We start from the raw sequence: 20,135 nt of genomic DNA on the forward strand, positions 1-20,135 counted from the left end.
GGACGTCTGCCCCCCGACGTTTTTACATCATATTATTGATGTGGTTAATCCTGTAATCAATGGCATAGTGAACTCCTCTCTTGCCTTGGGTAAAGTGCCCACAGATTGGAAATTTGCGATTGTCAAACCTCTAAAAAAGAAACAGAACGTAGATTCCTCAATATTATCCAACTACAGGCCCATTTCGCTTCTCCCCATCTTGGGTAAGATCACTGAGAAAATCGTGTGTCAACAATTGGCAAGCTTTACTGAATCTGCGTCCATCCTCCATCCTCGACAATCGGGTTTTCGTCCCAGACACTCGACGGAGTCAGCGTTACTCGAGATCACGGACACCCTTAAATTCATCTTGGACAGTGGCAGGAAGGCAGTCTTGATTTTGTTAGACTTGTCTGCCGCGTTCGATACCATTTCCCATGACATCCTGTTAGCCAGATTAAGATCATGCGGCATTACAAACTTGGCCCTGGCATGGATATCATCATTTCTGTCTAACAGGAAACAAGTCATCTCCTTGGGATCTTGCGTGTCATCTGAACGCACTGTCTCTACGGGTGTCCCTCAGGGGGCCTCCATCAGTCCCCTGCTGTTTAACATATACATGGCCCCTCTGATCTCTTTGATCTCTTCCTTTGGAATTGAGACCACATCCTACGCTGACGACACTCAACTCATTTTGTCTCTGGAGGACAAAACAACATCAGCAGAGGAGAATTTTAAAACCTGTTTCTCAGAGATCATTAAATGGATGACTAACAACCACCTCTGTTGTAACACCGATAAAACAGAGATCCTTCCCATTGGCAAAAACAACACATTCCAACCCAAGGATTGGTGGCCAGAGGATACGGCAGCACCTCCATCCATTGTGGAGGTTGCCAGAAATCTGGGAGTTCTGTTTGACACCTCACTTTCATTTAAGCCGCATGTATCAAAATTAACAGGGATCTGTTTTAGCCACATTCGAACTTTGAAAAAGTTCTTCAATGTCATTCCAGCAACAGCAAGAAAAACAGTTACAGTAGCTCTGATTTTGTCACGGTTGGACTACTGCAACAACCTTCTCGTTGGGACCAATAAATCGTCCTTAAGACGGCTTCAGGTTGTCCAACATGCAGCTGCCAGACTGGCCCTGGGCCTTCCTCGTAAATCATCGGCCTCAGCTGCATTGAAGACTTTACATTGGCTATCAATTCCTAAAAGAATTCTTTTTAAACTCCTCCTGACAACCTTTAGAGCTGTTCGAGGAGTCGGCCCCGCCTATCTCTCTGCCAGGTTTAAACCATATACCACTACCAGAACTTTACGATCTAGCTCAGCTAATCTTTTGGCAGTGGGCAGGTTCAAACTGTCAACTAGGGGAGGAAAATCTGCCTCAATACTTGGAGCTAAAGCATGGAACCAATTACCTAGGGAACTGAGGGCAATACAACAGCAAGATCCATTTAAACGTGCCCTTAAGACCTGGATATTTGGTCTAACTGATGCCTGCTCCCTTGCTCTAATGTAGATTGCTTTGTTTCAGTATGCTTGGTTATCTGCAGCGCCAGGAGGCTCCAGTCGGAGTGACAGTTGCGCTATATAAACATACCCTTCATTTCATTTCATTTCATTTGAAATGTATTATTATGCTAAATAACGTTTTATAGTGTGAGACCGGTGGCTGCAGCTCTTCCTCCACTGCTGCTGGCTTTTAACTTTTGCAGCGAAATCTTTTTTTAAAAGTCAAAGCCAGCTGCAGTGGCGGAAGAACAGCAGCTGTGGACCCCACAGGATAAAATTTTATTTTGCAAAATAAGCAATGTGAATGCTTTATAGACAGATAGGCGTGGGCAGGCAGTCCGTCCGGTGGCCCCGTGTGATGCCAGCGGTTTCTGCAGAGAGGAAGGGGAGCAGCAGGCCGCAGCTGGCTTGGGGGCAAGAGTAGAATCCGAGTTAACAGTGAGAACGGTACTGCCTCTCACCTTAAAGCAGCTCTGCGCTGTTCCTGCCTGTGCAGTCACTGTCCTGCCTGTGCTGTTCTGATTAAGCGGTGCCCGAGCCATGCTTGCTCTTTCTGTGCTGTGCGGCCTGTGCCTATCTAGCCTGCACTCTGCCTTCTGTGTAGGAGCTGTGCCAGCTCTGTCCGTGGTGTCATATCGTTCTGCCTGCACTGTACTTGTCCTGCCAAGGTTGTGCCTGCTCTGTCTGGACTGTGCCTCTAGGGGCAGCGCTGCGTCTGCCCTGCATGATTTGGGCATATGCCCTGTCTGCTGTGTTCCTCTCCTAGCTGCACGTTGCCTCCGTGTGCCTTGCCTTCCCTCTCGATCTGCCCTACACTTGCACTATGCCCAGTGCTTAATTTGTAAAATTAGCGTTCGTTTGGTTCCGCGGGCACAGTGATTTTGTGGTTTTTGTTATAGCCACATAATCAGGACCACTGGCCATATTTTGCGCAAACACGGGACCGGAAGCCTTATATTTACTATGGGTAGCGCTGGTACTCGTGACTGCTGCACAATTTCGCGCTGCTCTTGCGTGTTTTTTAATGATAAGTATAGTGACACATTTTGCATTGCTTTTCGCACCGTGACTGCCTGTGCAAAACCTTAGTAAATACGAGCCCAGCCTCAAAGAGCGGTGACTATCTACTTAGTGGGAGGTAGATTGTATAATTAAGGTCACTGGGGCGTATCAGCAAGGATCTCCTTATCTCCTGCATGTTATCTCTTCTTTTCAGGCGATACTGGTGCTTTTCGCCGCTATTGCTGGGTTTCATATCGCCTCGGAGATAAGCCTTGATAATTATGCGCTATCTCGGCGTTGAAACCCAGCGATAGCCGTCTATGTGTGAAATAGCGCTAAGCGCGCTTGGCGATGTTCATCGCAACTTGTTGTTAATATGCCCCTAAGTCTCAGGCTGCCAAGCACGCACTCTACGATGCAAAGGAGGAGACACTCCCATTTTAACCAATAACTCTACCCCTGAGTTGCAGGAGCAGCACCCGAGAGAACAGCTTACCTTTTCCAGGCTTCTGCTTGATGTTGGGCAAGTGCTATTGACTCTACTCTGAAGCGCGGTTCTTGTCGCTATAGGTCCTGTCTTCTTGGTGTGCATCGGTGTTGGCATGAGCCCTGAGTGCTGGCGGCAAAAAATTGCCTTGAGTGGCACGTTCAGGTAATCTTGTTTTTCTCTAATCAGCTGTGTGCCAGTGTTCAGTGTTATATTTGTCTACAAAGCGTTCAAGTGGCTGATTATGCTAAATAACATTTTATAGTATGTGGTGCTCAGGGCTGAAGCTCTTCCTCCACTGCTGTTGGCTTTTAACTTTTGCAGCGAAATACATCTTTTTTTCAAGTTAAAAGCCAGTAGCAGTGGTGGAAGAACTGCAGCTGTGAGCCCCACACACTATAAAACGTTATTTAGCATACTAAGCCATTTGAATGCTTAGTAGACTGATATAACACTGAACACTGGCACGTTCAGGTAGACTTGTTTTTTTGTCATCAGTTTTGTACTAGTGTTCAGTGTTATATTTGTCGGTAAAGCATAGAAATGGCTCATTATGTTAAATTACTTTTTATAGCGTGGGCCCGCAGATGTAGTTATTCCTCCACTGCTGCTGGCTTTTAAGTAAAAAAAAAAAAAAAAGATTTATTTTGCCTTGAGTGGCACATTCAAGTAGTCCTGTTTTCTGTCATTAGCACACATTCTTGCAATGTTATAAAGTAAAACTAAAAGTCCTACAACGCATTGTGTTATGCTAGTTCTTCAAAGCCTTGTACTGGCTAAAGGTAGCATACATTATGGGTCCCTTGGCCGCTATTCAGAACAGCCCACCAACCTAGCCGTACCAGAATGCTGCTACATAGACTACACGGGCAGTGGTCACTGGAGTTTCACCTTCCTGCAGAGCAGGCTCGCATCCATTGGTGTGCTTAACTGAGTGTCCGGGAGTGGTTTTGGAAGTGGTGAGCTGCCAACTGGGAGTGTCTTGTGCAACTGCTTCCTCTGCCAGTCTTTAATTGTTAGCCAATACCACTTTGGTATTGGCTAACAGGGAAATAGGTGGGTGGAGCCAGTGGAGGAAATGGGTGGAGCCAGTAGAGGGAGTGGGTGGAGCCGGGGATGTGGGTGTGGCCTCCTACAAATATTTGAGCACCTGGACTTAATATTTTACAAATTAAGCACTGCATGGGGGGATGCGGGAGTAAACACGGTGGGCATGTTCTTTTCGGACGGTGCCCTGATGCCACATGATGTCTTTGTCCGAGAACATGGGTTACCAAATACACTGTTTCTCCTGCATGCTAACTTTTCTCGTTACATACGCACCACTTGGGAGCCGGAGGGGATAGAACCGGCACCACACGCACTATTTACTATGCAGTATTTGATGGGAAATGGAAGCCATTTGACGAAATGGCTTTACCGAGGGATTCGCACGGTAGCAGCAGTGTCGCTCCAGTCCCTCCGTAACAAATGGGACGGGGACGTGGGACGTGCACTCTCTGACGAAGAATGGGACACTATACTGGAAAATCCAAAGAAAGTATCCAGGAACCCAAAATTTAAATGTATCCAGCTCATGATCATACATAGGGCCTATATGACTCCGCACAGGTTGAATTCCATGTTTCCAGACACAGTGGATAGCTGTCCACGCTGTCTCTCATCGGAAGCATAATTAATACATATGCTGTGGAGTTGCCCAAGATTAAGACACTATTGGGCATCAGTATGTAAGATAATGAAAGATGTCGCCCCGGTACGGATTAATGACTCGCTGGAATACTGCCTAATGGGGCAGGGCCCAAGAGGGCAGAAGGGAAACTCTATCAATAATTTAGCTAATCTGGCATTAATAGTAGCCAAGCAGAATATTACCATGAAGTGGAAGACCGCTAAACCGCCATCATTACAGGAATCGCACAGCGAAATGGTTAGATGTGGCAGGGCAGAGGGTGCTGAACTGAAGAGGGAAGAGCACAAGGGATTGCGTAAAAAACCCATTTCCATGTAATGTGTTGTTGGAAGAATTTATAGCAGTCGATGTACAAACATACTGATGGACTACATAGACACTCCCTGGAGCCTCTTGACAGAATGCTGAGAAAAGTATGGGTTGATGTACGTCTCTATTATACAGTGTTAATTATTGTTCATATGTGATGCATTGGATTTACACAATTATATTGTATTGGTGCGGGTCAATTGGATGCGGAGGATTCAGGCTGAGTCTGTAGGGGGAGGGGGGTATAGGGGTTGATTTCAGTTTTTATTCATTGGAGAGACACAGTTACCAGGGATTGTTACTATAGCCAGATATATAACATTATGTTGTCAATTGAGATGTAATCATAATGAGAAACGACAGGAAAGAAGTGAAATAATGGGACTACCCTAGTTTGTCATATGTCGACGGCTGATTTTGTTGCATATGTGGGGCAGTACTTTTCTATATGCTTGCATGTACGTTCCTTATTGGATTTACTATGCTGTGATGTAAAAATACCAGCTAATGTCTCCTGGTTAACTTTTCAGTATGTAATATCAATAAAATATGTTTTAAAAAAAAGTCTTCTAGCCTGATGGACTACTGCCCGCCATATCCAGAGATCACTGCCGGCCCAGTGGTGATCTCTGGAACCACAGTTACGGCGGTTCCTCTGAGGTACTGCAAGTTTGATTCGCAGCTGCCGTCTTTCAAATGGCTGCGCACCAAACGTATTTCAGTTTCAAAAACAGACTCCGAAAGTAGGAGTTTGTTATTGAAAAACAAAAGAACTAATGACCCTCACACCCTGGGAGATTTCTTACAGAGTGTATATGTCATTTCCCATTCTTTGAAATTCCAGACCGCCAAGTGTTTCCGGGCGGCGACAGACAGAAAAACACAAATACATTAAATGGTTCGCACTAAATAGGTCAGGAGGCATGATATCCTTTCTCTGACAGTCCCTTACATTAGAGCCGGTGGAACGATGGTTAGGCTGACATGGTACCCCCACCAGGTTTGTAGTGAACTACTCTGCCCACCAAAGTCTACGTCGGGCCCAATGAGGGTTATGGAACCTAAATAAAACACAAAGCATATAATGCCATCATTATTTCTAAGCAAGAACATTCGGAGATCAGATTTGTACTAAAAACCAAAGCATACTCCAACATATGGAATGAGGATAACTTTACCGCTATATCTCTCTTAATTACACTTAAAATATTACAAGGTTTTATTACAAAATCTAGTTTCCTACTGTCTGAACTAGAAAGTTTAATTTTCAGACTGTCTGAGCTAGAAAACATTTTGGTGCAATCATAAAAGACTGTGAAAATGATAGGCTTTGTATCACATGTCTATTCCCATGACATTTTCCACATCTCTGGAATTCTGGGGCACCTTGCTAATAACTCTATTTTACCCATAATAATTAAGATGATTCTCCCCGACGTCCCAGCCACATTAAGTGCCTTAAAGGATACCAACCGTGATTGATTGCAATATGACTACATATTATTTACTCTCTACTGGCCAAAATCTTGCATTTATCTATAGGAAGTTTCTGGAAATTCTATAAATAGTGTTAACATTAGTTCACATAGTTAATGAAACTACAGCGTTTTCTGATGGATAACACAACCATTATCTGTCAACCAACATTTGCACCAGCCTTTGTTCTCTTATTGCATTTTACAACTTTTCTTTTTCAGATCATGTTTGAGACCTTCAACACACCAGCTATGTATGTTAGCATTCAAGCTGTCCTGTCCCTGTATGCCTCTGGTCGTACCACTGGTATTGTGATGGATTCCGGCGATGGTGTCACCCACACTGTGCCCATCTATGAAGGTTATGCCCTGCCTCATGCTATTCTGCGTCTTGACTTGGCTGGTCGTGACCTGACAGACTACCTCATGAAGATCCTGACTGAGAGGGGCTACAGCTTTGTTACCACAGCTGAAAGGGAAATTGTGCGTGACATTAAAGAGAAGATCTGTTATGTTGCTTTGGACTTTGATCAGGAAATGATGACTGCTACCTCCTCGTCCTCGCTAGAGAAAAGTTATGAGTTGCCAGATGGTCAGGTGATCACTATTGGCAATGAAAGGTTCAGGTCCCCAGAGGCGCTTTTCCAGCCATCCTTCCTCGGTGAGTCAATATCAATGCTCTTGCTATTATGTGATAATGTGGCTGCAGGATTGATCATGGAACTTCTATTCTACATTGAGGGATATTCATTAATATTCTTAAATAGTGAATATCTGCGCCTGTCTGCAGGATTCTGGGACATTTGTTTTTTACAGTAGATGGGTCTACCTGCTAGGAAGAGCATGGTGGTGACAGTGCAAACAGTTGGGCTCCGTCATGAAAGAAGGATTGAGGGGTGTTACCAGAGGATTGGTGGGAAATTAGAATGGTTGCACAGATGATGCATATAGTGTGGAACCACAGTGCCCACGGCTGATGCTCCTGTATGCCTAATGGAGATCACAGCTCCAGCACCAGACTCCAACGCACAACATGTTCATGAAAATGCAATTTTCCACCATCAACAAGAGTGACAAGTGCACAATACATGGTTGAGCTCTGACCTGTTGTCCTGCCTCAATCCTCAACCTGCTCACCGTGCTTCTGTCCTCTCATATGTTTGAGTCTTCACACCTTTGCTGGCAAATCTCTTTCTGGCCATCTGATTGCCTCCTTAAGCACCACCCTCTAAAGATGAGCTTGCTACAGCTGTTCCTTCTTGCCTACACCTACCTTTTTCAGCTTGCCGTCCTGCCTGAATTCTGCCATTCATTTTTTCTGTCTACCTGCTACACGGGGACCCTCTTCCAACATCCCCGTACCAGCCTCTACATTCCTGCCTTTTACAACCTGTTCCAATTAGTTACATCTAACTTGTTGCTTTCTGGTCCTCTGTCTGAAGTCCTGTCTAATGACACTATCCTAAATTCCCAGTGTCATCCTTTTTCTACTATCTTCCTTGTTTTTGGTGCACACTGCCTGCCAAACACTGTCTTGCTGCTTCCCACTGCCTCAGAGGTAAAGATGTGGAAATAGTTGCAGCTATTGTAACCCTTGGTGATGCAGACGTTCCATGACAGGCACCAGTGTTACAAACCTTCCCAATCTCATTCCCACACAACGTATGTCTGATGATGAAAGATGAAGGAATAGGCTGCAGGGAGTCAAGTGAAAACATGCCTTTGGGACTACGTTCTACAAGGATCCTAGCAAAGAACCAGTTTTACATTCTTAGAAGTGGCCATTCACACCTACATAACTTCATGGCTCTCTTTATCCTACTTTCCACCAAAGTTCCACCAACTAAATTAGAAATATCTGCACCTTCCATAAAATAATCTCACCTCTCCTAGCACAGAGCTGTGGTTCAATCTGCACATTGCACATGCCTAGATTCACAGTGCCTGATGAAGGGCTCTGCTCTTGTTTGTTTTTTTAACTCTTTTTATTGCATATAATATAAAAATGACAATTTGACAGTTCAGAACCAATTTCGACATTGAGCGGGCTCCCAATAACATCTGGTTCAATAGTAATAGGTACATAAACATTCCATACTGTTTTATCGTAGTGGTAATTATACAATTCTATATTCTTAACACTTAACTCGAGTCCACAGAAGACCCTCTCGGGGATAGAGCACAAATATTCCCTCTGTAGGTGTTCCACTTGCCCCATATTTTTTCCCACTTCTTGGGGCATCCCCGGTGTATATACGCTGCCCTCTCAGCCACCATTGCCCTATCCATGTCCCCTCGCCACTCTTGATATGTCGGAGCGGATTGAGCCCCCCAATGCTTAGCTATGTTGCGTTTCGCCAACATCATTCCTAATGTCGCCCAGTTCTGACCTGCCTGGTTGAGATCTGTTGGGTCCCATATGTTTAGAATACACCTCTTGGGCTCCGGGATGATCGTCACTCCACCAACTTGTGTAAGTACACTCATAATTTTTTCCCAGTATGATACTATTATTGGGCATTCCCACTGTATATGATAGAAGCTGCCTTCCCTCCCGCATTGTCTAAGGCAGAGTCGGTTGTCAGTTTTCCCTATCTTGTGAAGGGTTACTCTAGTATAGTAAATACGATGGAGTATTTTCAGTTGCACTAGCCTCAATTTGGAGGATATTGCCACATCCAGAGGGGACGCTGAGGCCTCCTGCCAGTCAGTCTCATCTAGGTCCCCCACCTCCCGTTGCTATTTTTCGCGGAGGCCTAGTGTGGGATCTGGTTGGTTGTTGAGTATTTTGCGATATGTGAGGGAGATAGACTTTATACCTATCTGTTCTGAGAGCATGCTCTTGTTTTTTTGCCTGTGATTGAAACAGCTTCCCACCTAATAAAGGGACACTCCTAATATTCTACATTTACAATTGCTTCTGCTTACAGGTTGAGTCCACAAGAAATCGAGCAAAGGCACTTCAATTACTACATGTTGAATCCAATTAATGTGTTACTTTTATTTGAATATTAACACAAATTATACCATAATTTCTGGGGTTCTAAATGAATGTGAGTTGGGGTCTTTATAAGACATCTTGACAGCATGAAAAACATCTGAAGTAGGCAAATTAATTTAAATTAGTTTATTTTGTGCATGATCAAACTCTCTGAGAGTAGAAAGTAAAAGAAATTAAAAGCAATTTTAGTAGTTTGTGTGCATCAGTGTATTTGAAACTGTTGGGCATATTGCTGGCAAAGAGAAATGGTTTTAAATTGTAAAAACTGGTAGGATGACGGGGTGAGTTCAATCAGAGCTTGACAACACTAGGAGAAGGCACATCCTATGCTATCTTCTCTGGCTCTCCGATGCTCAAAGAATTAAATAGAAGTCCCTGTGCATTGCCCATAGAGCCCTTCATGGTAAAGGTCACCCCATCCTTCAACAGCTTGTTACCCCATATGTTCCCAAAACGGAACTCCATTCCTCCAACCTGCATTTGGTCACCGTCCCTGCAGTCAAAAGAGCCAGAAAAGGAGGAAGCTATGTTAGCTTTAATGTAACTAAGCTTTGGAACTATCTCTCCTTGGCCATCAGGACTTTAGACACTGAGCTGCATATTCCTAAAGCCCTCTCGGACGAATGCTGATATCTGTCTTGTTGTGCATCCTCTCCTTACTAAGGCTGGGAAGCCTTCGGGTCGCCATGCGCTCTACAAACCCCATAGCATTGCATTTACAGGTAGATCAGAGGACCCTGAAGCACACCTAGCATCTCTTTATCCTTATTCTCAGAGGATCCTGTGTAGTAAATATATGGGCTCCTTTTCTTCTACCATCTCTCGGTATGAAAGATGCCTAGCAATCAAAATTGTTATGGAAATGTTATACAAACACACAGAAACTACATTTTCACTGCACTTTTCAGGCCAGCTAATCTGTTTGAACATCCACTGCTACATTTATTAGGCAGTATGGTATCGCAGACAGAGTGCTGTAACCATATAACCTTCAATGAGTGGAGGCCATAATGTCTAGGTGTATGTATGTGTAGTAACTTTCCACTGAGAAGATTAGAGTAGACTGATAACTACGCTCTCCTCCCCAAATAACACAGTCCTCCTTTCTGAGTGAGGAAAAAGGGAAATGTTAACAACTGGGAAAGAAGTTAAAATGTGAATTTTCTGTGTTAATGCTGAGCAGCCAATCAGGGGGACGAGAGACATCAGATATCCATCAATACATTTTTCAGGGTTATGAAAAATGGGAAAAGGTATAGTTTTGCTATCATACTTATACCCTCAGGCGGATGTCACAAAAGAAGAGGGGCTCCATGCCAGGATTTTAAAAAGTTTCCTCTATATTCACTTACATCAGGCGACAATGTGGGTTAATTGGCTGAATAAATACCCAGGTCCCCCTTTCCTACTTGTTTTACTGCAAAGGAGGTAAAAGAGATAACATATATATTTTTTAATTTAAGTAAAAACTGTCATATGACCGCTCCCAATCGGTTTTTTGTAGGAATCCAAGGTGGAAATAAAGTCTGCCCTCAGAGAATAGATTATTTGGGATGCAAAGAGTTAACGTGTATTTTTTTCCTATAGTTCCCTTGTAGATGTTTGTTTTTAAAATAGGGTTGCCCTAAACCAGAATTAATTGTAAACCAAGTGCGTATTAGATCAGAGAGAACCCTAAAGCTATTGAAAATCTGTACACTGCTGTAGCCCTAAGCTCATGCAACTCACCTGGAGCAATGACCGTCTGTTCCATTTTCACAACTAACATGTTCTTGATTAAGATAGTTAAAGAAATGTGCTATTTTTTTTACACATTATTTCTGAAAAAACATGACTTATTCTTTCAAGATCTCCTAGTGAGCCTACAAAGAGGAGAAAAGTTCTCCACTCGCCTGTAGATTCCTTATGACGTCTGTATTTTCGATTTTTCCTTAAACTCCTTATATGACGAGGGTATCAGTCGCTACATAGAGTTACATGTACTGCAAAATACATACCAAGAGAATTATAAAAACTCATAATTATTTAGTTGAACTGTATGCTTTCATATTCCATAGGCTCTCAAGCCCTCTTTCCATGACTCAATATGGGATCTATATCTTATATTCTTTAGGGGTGGGCGAAAAATTATGTTCCGCCTGAGGAATTTTGACCTCTCCGAGTTAATCAAGCCATATTCCGCCAATGGCTGTGTGGCTGAATTTGTTCCACACGATGCTCAAAATATTGGAGCTGATGAGCACGAGCGAGATTTGGCATCTCCTAACACGATTTTCTAACCTGGGTGGTCGTGAGCATTCCCGGTCAGAGGGCTGCTATTTGAGTAGATTTTCTGCCACTCAAGTAGATTTTCTATTTGAGTGGAGCAAAATCAACTCGAATGGCCGTGCGTTCCGTTTGTGCTGATTTTCAGCATTGCTCACGGTAACGGTGCTAAATTGTAGCACCAGCAGGATATTTTCCACCTGATGGCTAAATTCTGCAGAGTGAAACTCTGCAAGTTCCACCCACTCTAATATTCCTGTGACAGTTTTATAAACATATAATCCTTATTCAATGCTAAATAGATGTCTACAGTCCTAAGCAATCCTAAAAACAGTAAAAGGGAAGTAGTCTGTGCTCTGAAGACAAGAAACAAACAAATGGCATCAAAATCAGAGGGTAGAAGAATCTGGCACTACAGAGCCATGTTGGTCATAATTTAGAAACCATACCGATAAAATCGTAGGCATCCTTCTTGAAGAAGTGCACACAGAATACTACTGGGTGGAATTTCTTATAGACATTTGACTCTATTCTGCTTTGTCATGTATTACTTTATCAAACAACATTATTAATTTTGTATTTATCGTGTTTGTAATTATTTACCATAACAGCTCCAGTGACTTGGGTATGAAATAATAATTGTCAAATAGAACAATTTAATTATTGATGATAGCTCCAACCACCAAATATTAGGATCTATCTGGTAATTACAAAATTCACGTAATTCTGAAGACTGATTGCCACTCTCTAAGCCAGTTACTGTGTATCAGCTCAAAGTCAAGCAACATATGAGCCGCCTTGACACCATGTAAATTACAATGCCAGAGAACCCTGAGCTTTTGATTAAGTTTTGCGTAAAGGCTTGTAGACCTCAATAATTGGCTCATAAGGAAGAACAAGGTGTGTGCTGCATTTACAGAAATAGATAATTTTATACAGGTAGGCCAATCACTCATCCAACTACTTTCAAAATATGAGTCAACTACATCTTCCCATTCTAAGTTTACCATCAATAAATAACAGGTATGCCTTTTTCTATAAACTCCAATCACCATATTACTGGCTAGATAGAATATAGATATATGCACAAGGGGGGCTAGGGCACTTATAAAGGTCCAGTACCTTTAATAGCGCCCTATCGCAGGGCCCGTAGGGCATTGTAGCGCCAGCCCGACAAAAAGCACGCCCTATGATGAAGCATGGCATCCACTCGGATGTGTGAGGGCACCAAGTAATTATCATATAGATTCCCCAGGGTTCCAACCTAGCTTTCTTTTTCTATTTTTTAGGAACAGTACCACCTTGATTTATACATAGGACATAGAACACGTGCCATTATTTTACTACATTATCTATTAGGCAAACCTCTAAGTGTTCCTGTTTTCCCAAATCCAAAGTATTCATAGAAGTTCCTATATTCAAGATAAGGGGCATAATCGTCTACACTTTAACCAAGAGATTATAAATTGGCAAAATAATCTCTCCACAACATTTTCTTCTCTGTAATTTGGCAAAGGAAATCCCTGGATATGAAAACTTTTCTGAACCCATAAGAATTTCACTGTCAGAGAGGCAATTTTCCTAAGATCAAAATTACACCAAAGGAAAGGGTAAATAAATCAAGTGGATATGATACATCACGTTTAGCGCTACCTCCTATGTTATTTGTATTGTTACAGGAAACAGTACTTGAAGAAATTAGATGTACCTCGTGCCTTCAGAATACTGTGTAGGTGATACTGACGTCAGGGATTTAGCTTATACAGATGACACTCTATTCTTTAAAAAAAATTAAAAATAAATCCTACTATGTTGCATCTTGTGCTAGTGTTTGCATGAATATCAATGAAGCTGAAGTGTTTACACCCTATTGTGCCATACTACCTGTATGATGTAGGTCTGAAATTGGACGGATAAAGCCTAGTTATAAAATATATTGCAACACTGGTGAAAACTCAACACATTGTTTATGTAGGAAAGGTAACCTCATGTTCCTGAGAGAGAAAACTGTTAATTTTGTCTTGGGGAGGAATTGTTTTTTTTTGTGGTGGTGCACTATGTCCTTTGCTGACCTGTCCATTCATTCCTGGCAGGAATGGAAGTGGCTGGAATCCATGAGACTACATTTATGTCCATCATGAAATGTGATCTTGATATCCGTAAGGACCTGTACGCTAACATTGTGCTATCTGGAGGTACCACCATGTACCCAGGCATTGCTGACCGAATGCAGAAGGAGATCACAAGTCTTTCACCACAAACAATGAAGATTAAGGTAATTTCCAACAGCAGTACCACATGCAAACCATGGAACCATTGTAATGAACAGGATTTGAGGCTAGTTTACTGTGTAGGTAACTTCCGGCTTGAAGTCATGATTGGCTCAGACCCTCCGACTTCTAATACTAATACTAGTACGACTATGCATTATCAAACTGCACAGTGCGTCAAACCTATCAGCTGTAGAAGGAGAGCTAAATGCATGTAAGATTAAATTATTGGATACTTTTGTTAAATGTGAATCTCAACCATCCAGGTTCTCGGAGTACTTGACGAATGAAAACAGATTATAGGAATACTGAACATCACACACAGAAGAAAACAAAATAATTTTAAGACAATTCCATAATCACTGATCAAGACCCAAAGCAAGATAATTAAGGGTCAGATGTACTGACATTAGGAATACCAATTTCCTAATTGCGATTCTCTCTGAATCAGGATCTCTAATGTATAAAACTCTTTTGAGTATCATTAGCAAATCCTAGTGGGTCACAAATAGACCTACGCCATGCATATTAATGAGGTAGGTCGCAATTTGCAACCCGTTAGGAATTGCAGGCATCACAAGGATGGTGGGCTGCTGAGGTCAGTAGACCACCATGTCTGTGATTGCTTTTTAATAAAGCAGGCTTTTTTAAAACGCAGCCTGTTTTCCTTCAAGGAAAACGGGATGCAATTTAAAAAGAATAAATGTAACTTTGCAGTTTCATTTTTTAAGAATAGGCAGTGGTCTATTGGACCACTGCCCGCTCTTGAAAAATATTTGTTTTCCATTCTCAAAGAGGAAGGTGTCCCCTGGGGACCACTTCCTATTTGCGAATGAGTTACCACTTCCTTCAAATAGTCATTAAATTCGGTCACAAAACATTCAGACATCCAATTTAGATTTGGTATTTGGAAGGGACACCCTAAACACACCCCTTCCAAATAACGAATCGCAATTTGTATTTTGTTAATATGTAAAAGCATTTTGAACAGCCGTGTCTGACAGCAAAAATGCTTCATACATGTGACCCTAAATCTTCAATTATTCTATGAAAATGGACAATGAGGTGGCCATTGTAAGGTCCCTAAGGAAATCAAACCCTCATTTGGGAGCCCTCTGAACATTGTATCGTCTTTACTATGGAATCAAAAACATGCCTTTGTTCCTAACTTGATGTAGAAGAGAAGCACAAAGTTTATGATTCCATGGTACCAGCACTACAAATGTCTTTATGTGAAACACCCTGAATCTCCACCCAACCATCATTCTCAGGGAAGGAGGAGCCTGTAAGTGCAGAGAATATCATGCCAAGGTGGGCGGTGCAAAAAAATAAATCCAATGCCTTGTTCCCTCATGGGTTGACCACGAAGGTAGGGATCTAGAAAGCCACAACACACGGGCAAAACCATTCCTTATAACTCCCAATTATCAGAGTTAACAGATCTATAAACGTCTTACAAGTCTACAATCTACAGAGCAAAAAAATTATTGCCTCTCCCTCAAACTTAATGAGGTTGGTATTAGCCTAAAAGAAAGATTTCTGGGAAGATCTCATTAACCGTACAGCCCAGGCTATTTCAGCAGACTCTCCACGCCAAAGATTGGTGCAAGGTGATACAGGCCTATTTTCATTCTAAATTCTTGCACAGCAAACTACTCCAAACATTGACAAAAGAAGAGAAGTGGGAATAGGAGAAGGAAAAGTTACCTTAATCTTGACCCAAGTGTGCTTAGCCAATATCTTGCCCTGAACTGCAATGCCATCCTAAATCCAGCTTCAAGATGCAGATGAATGAGTGAATAAGAGCGAGAGAGAGCAAGAGGGAGAGATGCAGACAGAAAGGTGTGGGCATGCATCACAGAACCCCAGACAGAGGCCTAGGTTCAGCCTGCACTGCAAGAAATGCATTCTGATTGCTACTCCTCTTAGTGTAAATGATGATGAAGAAAAGATTAATGAAGATGGCAAACATTTATCATTAGTAGAAACAGTATTCCCATGTGCTGGCAGGATAATGTCTAACTGAAGACCCAAGTATATCTTTCACATCGCTATGACCTGTAGCTAAGGTTAGTACTCAAGAGGGAGAATAGGATCCGGAAAATGCTCTCGGTCCACTTTAGTCCAAAGACTGTTGTTGTACATGTTCATATAATTCTTCTGTTTTTCTTCCACAGATCATTGCCCCACCTGAGCGCAAGTACTCCGTCTGGATTGGTGGCTCCATCCTGGCCTCCCTGTCCACCTTCCAGCAGATGTGGATCAGCAAGCAGGAGTACGATGAGTCCGGCCCAGCCATCGTCCACCGTAAATGCTTCTAAGTGGACTCTCCATAAAGTTGCAGTGAAACAAACGCCAAAGCAACCATTGACGATACTTTTTATAATTTTTATACCTTTCATTTTTATACCCTTAGTCGAGATTTAAAACATTTTCGAGCATTAGAGGAAAGAGGTGATGGTACTCTACTCTTGTAAAGAGTATCTCCATATAGAATCCATGCCTTTCCAAAAGAAAGATTACTTCATACCAGTGTTCCTAGGTTTAAAAGCCTTTTGAACCATGAGAAAAGACACCTGAGGCACCTATTGGCAGTCAATGTGGTTGCAAATGCATCTTGTTCTGGTTTAATAAATCTGTGTTCACATTACCAGCTTTTATATCATCTTGGCAGAGTTGAGTAGGCGTGGATGTTGGTTTGTCTTCTTTTCTGGGGACATCTTGTACAATATTGGAGTCCATGATCATGGCCAGAGTCTGCCCTACAGGTAATAAGTGATGGCATAAAATGAGACCTTGCTCCATCATAAGCCATAAAGCCTGAATACCTTTGTAGGCAGTACTGTTTTTCATCGAAGTGCCCACAACACAGTGTTTCACTGAGATCAAGCAAAACCTGAGTGTTTTCTTGGCTGGTTCAACTACAAAGAATGAAAAAAATTTGATAGCCGTTTGTTTTTAATAGAAAATAAAGGTAAGAATTTTGGAGGGTTTTTGGGGTGTCAAATTATATATTTGCTGACTGATTGCAGGTAGTTAATGTGAATAACCTAAGGGGTTCAGTACATGTAAAAGTCCAAAGCAAGTCTGCAGTGTGGTTCACAGAGTTAAAAAAATCTGCTTATGATGTGTGCTGTCATCTGCGGGTCACAAGTTTGTTTTTCAGCAATGCCTACTCAGCCTTCTATCCTTCCGAGCTACGTAAATTGAGCTCTATTAAATTAGGTGATAGTAAACTATATTATTTACAGGGATTAGAAGTTTCACAAGTGGGGTATAAAATGATAGATTTACATATATGTTTACATTTAAAAAAATTCTAATAATTTACCACCCTGCTCTTAACCTCTTCTATGCCCATGACGAGATAGTCTCGTCATGGAGCGCGGTTGCGCTGTGCCCATGACGAGACTATCTCGTCATGGACCCCGCCCGCTAATACAATGCCCGGCACAGGAGGGGGAAAGGGCGGGGCACTGAAGAGGTTAATGGGCTCCCAAGAGCCTCGCTCTGAGCTGTGTGCAAAATCACCTGGGTTAAATCCACTGCCAGACCTTGCAGTTTCACCCTGGAATGCATTTACTGCTACAATTTGTGTTTGTGGGGTCAGAATGAGGAATTAATTGTGGATACAGTTGCACTGCAAACACAAGGGGATGATGGACGGAGTGCTGAAACTTTTCAGACACTCACCCACAGTCACAGATCTGGGTTGATTCCATCATATTTCTTTAGCTCACTTCGCCACCCCAGTTTGGACCCAGCCATATGCAAATCAGTCTTGATCAGATACAAGCATCCTGGGACAAGTATCGGGGCAACACCCCTCATCAGCCAGGCAAGCTTGAATCCAGTGGCAAAGTAAGCAAGGGACCACGTCCCCAGCATGTATGTTTCTGGTCCCAGGACGACTTGGCTTGGCAGTTCGAGCTGGACTGTCCCCATAAGGACCAGGGTCAAGACTGATTTGCATATGGCTGGGTCTGAACTGGGGTGGCGAAGTGAGCTAAAGAACGATGATTGATTCAACCCAGATCTGTAACTGGGGGTGAGTGTCTGAAAAGGTCCAGCTCTTCGTTCATCATTTCCCTGTGTTTGCTTTGTTCGCCTTAAGTTGGCAGGGTATGCCCAGACGTGGGTCTCTTGTTCACTTTGTCACTGGATTCAAGGTAGTCTGGGTGATGAGGGGTGTTACCCCGAAACCAGTCCCAGGAAGCTTACTTCCGGTCCAGGGAAGACATGGCTTGGCAGTTCGGGCTGGACTGTTCCCATGAGGAACAGGGTCAAGACTGCTATGCATATGGCTGGGTCTGAACTGGGGTGGCTAAGTGAGCTAAAGAACGATAATGGATTCAACCCAGATCTGTGAGGGGGGGTTGAGTGTCTGATAAGGTTCAGCGCTCCATTCATCATCTCCTTATGTTTAAAGTTGCACTGCACCCTGTTTCTGTAGTTTCCTTCATCACTGGCCTCTTACTGGTGAAACCCCCTCAGGACTAACCTGGAGTAACTTGAGAGAGGAAGGCACCTGGAGGCAGTGTTTAAGCACATCTCGGAAGCCGAATGCGGGTTCAAATACCGTTTACATTACAGGCAAGGTGAGATTTACCCTGGGACCAGAGGCAGCTGCTACCAAAACCAAGTGGTGGGGCAGCGCAGGGCGGGGGAAATAATATATATAAAGAACTTACCTAGCCCTGCCGGCACCGGAGTCCAGCTTTTTCCAGGATCACATCTTCTAATCTTCACAAGTGGTTTTCTGTCCTGTGCACCTGGCAAGATTCCTTATTCAGCCGGGAACTTTCAGTCACAATTTGCATAATAATTTTTACTATCTAGGAATGATTTGTAATCTTAGGAAGTCAATTATATTGCATGCTCATAAAACACTATGTGAAAAGGAGACTCTAAAAAGGCGGAGAAATAACATTAATTTTCAAGCAAGCAACACTTAAAGGATTCTTTTCTCCTTTTGTGTTTTTTATGTGAACCCACTCATGAAATCGCCCCACCTCAGTCACTGAAAAACTAGCAGCTGTTTCAAGTGCTGAAAGGCAACGCTTCATTCCCCGTTTCCAGGAAGACGCTTTTTTTAGGTCGAGCCTGGGCAGCGCATGAGCTGCTCTGCGAGGCATGCTGTATTTGGTATATGGGCTATGGGGGAGTTTGGACACGTCCATTGCAGGCCTCGAAAAATCCTAAACATTTTACTAGACCTGCAGGTCTAGTGACTTAAATAATCTACTCGGCCTAATTATAAGGCTATTGACCCATAAACTGGTTTCAAATTATGTGATCCTGGCCAAGTATTTTAATTCACTGAGACGCCATTTTCTTCTTTATCACATATGAGAGCACCTTTAAATACATGAGTTCAGCATGTCTGCTGTACAGAAAACTATTTGCTTTGATTTAGTAAACTAAACATTAACTCTATAGAGAATACAAATCTAGCCACAAAGGGATACACATGACCGCTGACACGCCTCTTAGTTCATTAACTGCATTGTCATCAGGGCGGGGGCAGGAATGTTTCTCAAATCATGTTTAAAAACTATCACTTTTAATAAATACATAACTAAGGCATAAAGTAACAGCACACTGTCATTTACATTCAGCAGATTTTACAATGAAATGGCCACAGAATTTGTCACTGACATGGTTTTAAAACTCTATAGTGTACAATGTTTGGAAATAAAGTGTCTGCAAATATTTGTCATTTGCACATCACCAAGTAAAGTATTCTGATTTACATTGCTTTTTTTGCATCACGCTTCTGAATCACAAAAAAAAGTTATTTCATAATTACAGTTATATTTTTAAATACTTGTACTATTCATTTACAATCGGTTTAAATGTTGTTGGTGAAAAAAACTGACATTTTACATCCTTTTGTTTCACAATTCTTGTCAGCTCACTTGACAAAAACCATTAACTGTGATAATTAAGTGAAAGAAAAGTTAAAACCATTTTCCAGAAACAGATAGGCAACAATTAGTAAAAAATCAAACTGAGATTTGACCTCTGTCCTTGAGCAGTCAGCAAATGTGTCAAGATAAAAACATGATTTAAAGGCCTCTTAATTGCTCATTCACGTTCTGAATGAACCTGTTTCTTCCAGCCTAAGTTT

At 42.4% G+C, this 20,135-nt stretch overlaps 1 protein-coding gene across 1 annotated transcript in view; it reads left to right on the forward strand.

Annotated features, from left to right (window-relative positions):
- LOC146796532 (actin, cytoplasmic 1-like) overlaps nt 1–16,655 on the forward strand; it is a 46,417-nt gene extending 29,762 nt beyond the window's left edge. The window contains exons 4-6 of the mRNA XM_085629153.1: nt 6,692–7,130; nt 13,829–14,010; nt 16,183–16,655. Coding sequence (XP_085485279.1) covers nt 6,692–7,130; nt 13,829–14,010; nt 16,183–16,326 — 765 coding nt within the window. The 3' untranslated portion in view covers nt 16,327–16,655. The remainder of the gene's footprint in view (nt 1–6,691; nt 7,131–13,828; nt 14,011–16,182) is intronic.
- Nucleotides 16,656–20,135: the final 3,480 nt, after the last annotated feature.

Source organism: Triturus cristatus, chromosome 10 (assembly GCF_964204655.1).
Source record: "Triturus cristatus chromosome 10, aTriCri1.1, whole genome shotgun sequence".
NCBI classification, from domain to species: Eukaryota; Metazoa; Chordata; class Amphibia; order Caudata; family Salamandridae; genus Triturus; species Triturus cristatus.